The sequence below is a fragment of the Bison bison genome, unplaced genomic scaffold, assembly GCF_000754665.1.
Source record: "Bison bison bison isolate TAMUID 2011002044 unplaced genomic scaffold, Bison_UMD1.0 scf7180017834947, whole genome shotgun sequence".
Taxonomy (NCBI): Eukaryota; Metazoa; Chordata; class Mammalia; order Artiodactyla; family Bovidae; genus Bison; species Bison bison.
In genome coordinates, this window is record NW_011472899.1 from 17,931 (window position 1) to 18,312 (window position 382).

The 382-nt window shown below is 39.0% G+C and overlaps 1 protein-coding gene across 1 annotated transcript in view; it reads right to left on the reverse strand.

Moving 5' to 3' along the window:
• The window catches only part of LOC104983348 (muscleblind-like protein 3), a gene marked incomplete at its 3' end in the record, with an annotated part of 26,370 nt that overhangs the window by 17,847 nt on the left and 8,141 nt on the right, over positions 1–382 (reverse strand). The window contains exon 2 of the mRNA XM_010832791.1: positions 10–146. Within this exon, the coding sequence (XP_010831093.1) occupies positions 10–146 (137 nt within the window). The remainder of the gene's footprint in view (positions 1–9; positions 147–382) is intronic.

A 382-nucleotide genomic window follows, 5' to 3' on the forward strand; every position in this document is an offset into this window, starting at 1 on the left:
TTTTGGAACATAAACTGCATGTGCTGGGCGAACATGGCGGCGGCACTGTTTTGTTGAATCAGATTGTTCCGTCCATTAATTTCCAGCTGCGTCTTCAAATGTGGAGGAGGGTGAAGGTACTTGCAGTTCTCTCTGGCACACCGGCCCTAAAAATGAAGGATTTTATTAATTGACATTAATATATTTAAAAAATCTGGTGTGGCTAAGAAAATAAGAAAAGTTTATTAATCTCTTAGCATGCGGGATGAACTGTTATAAGTACTTTATGTGAATTAATGTATTCTGTCTTGATACACCACCCCTAAGACTGATACTCTCATCATTTTTATCTTCCAGATGAGGAGATGAAGAGGGGTTGCACAGCTAACAAGTGACAAAACCA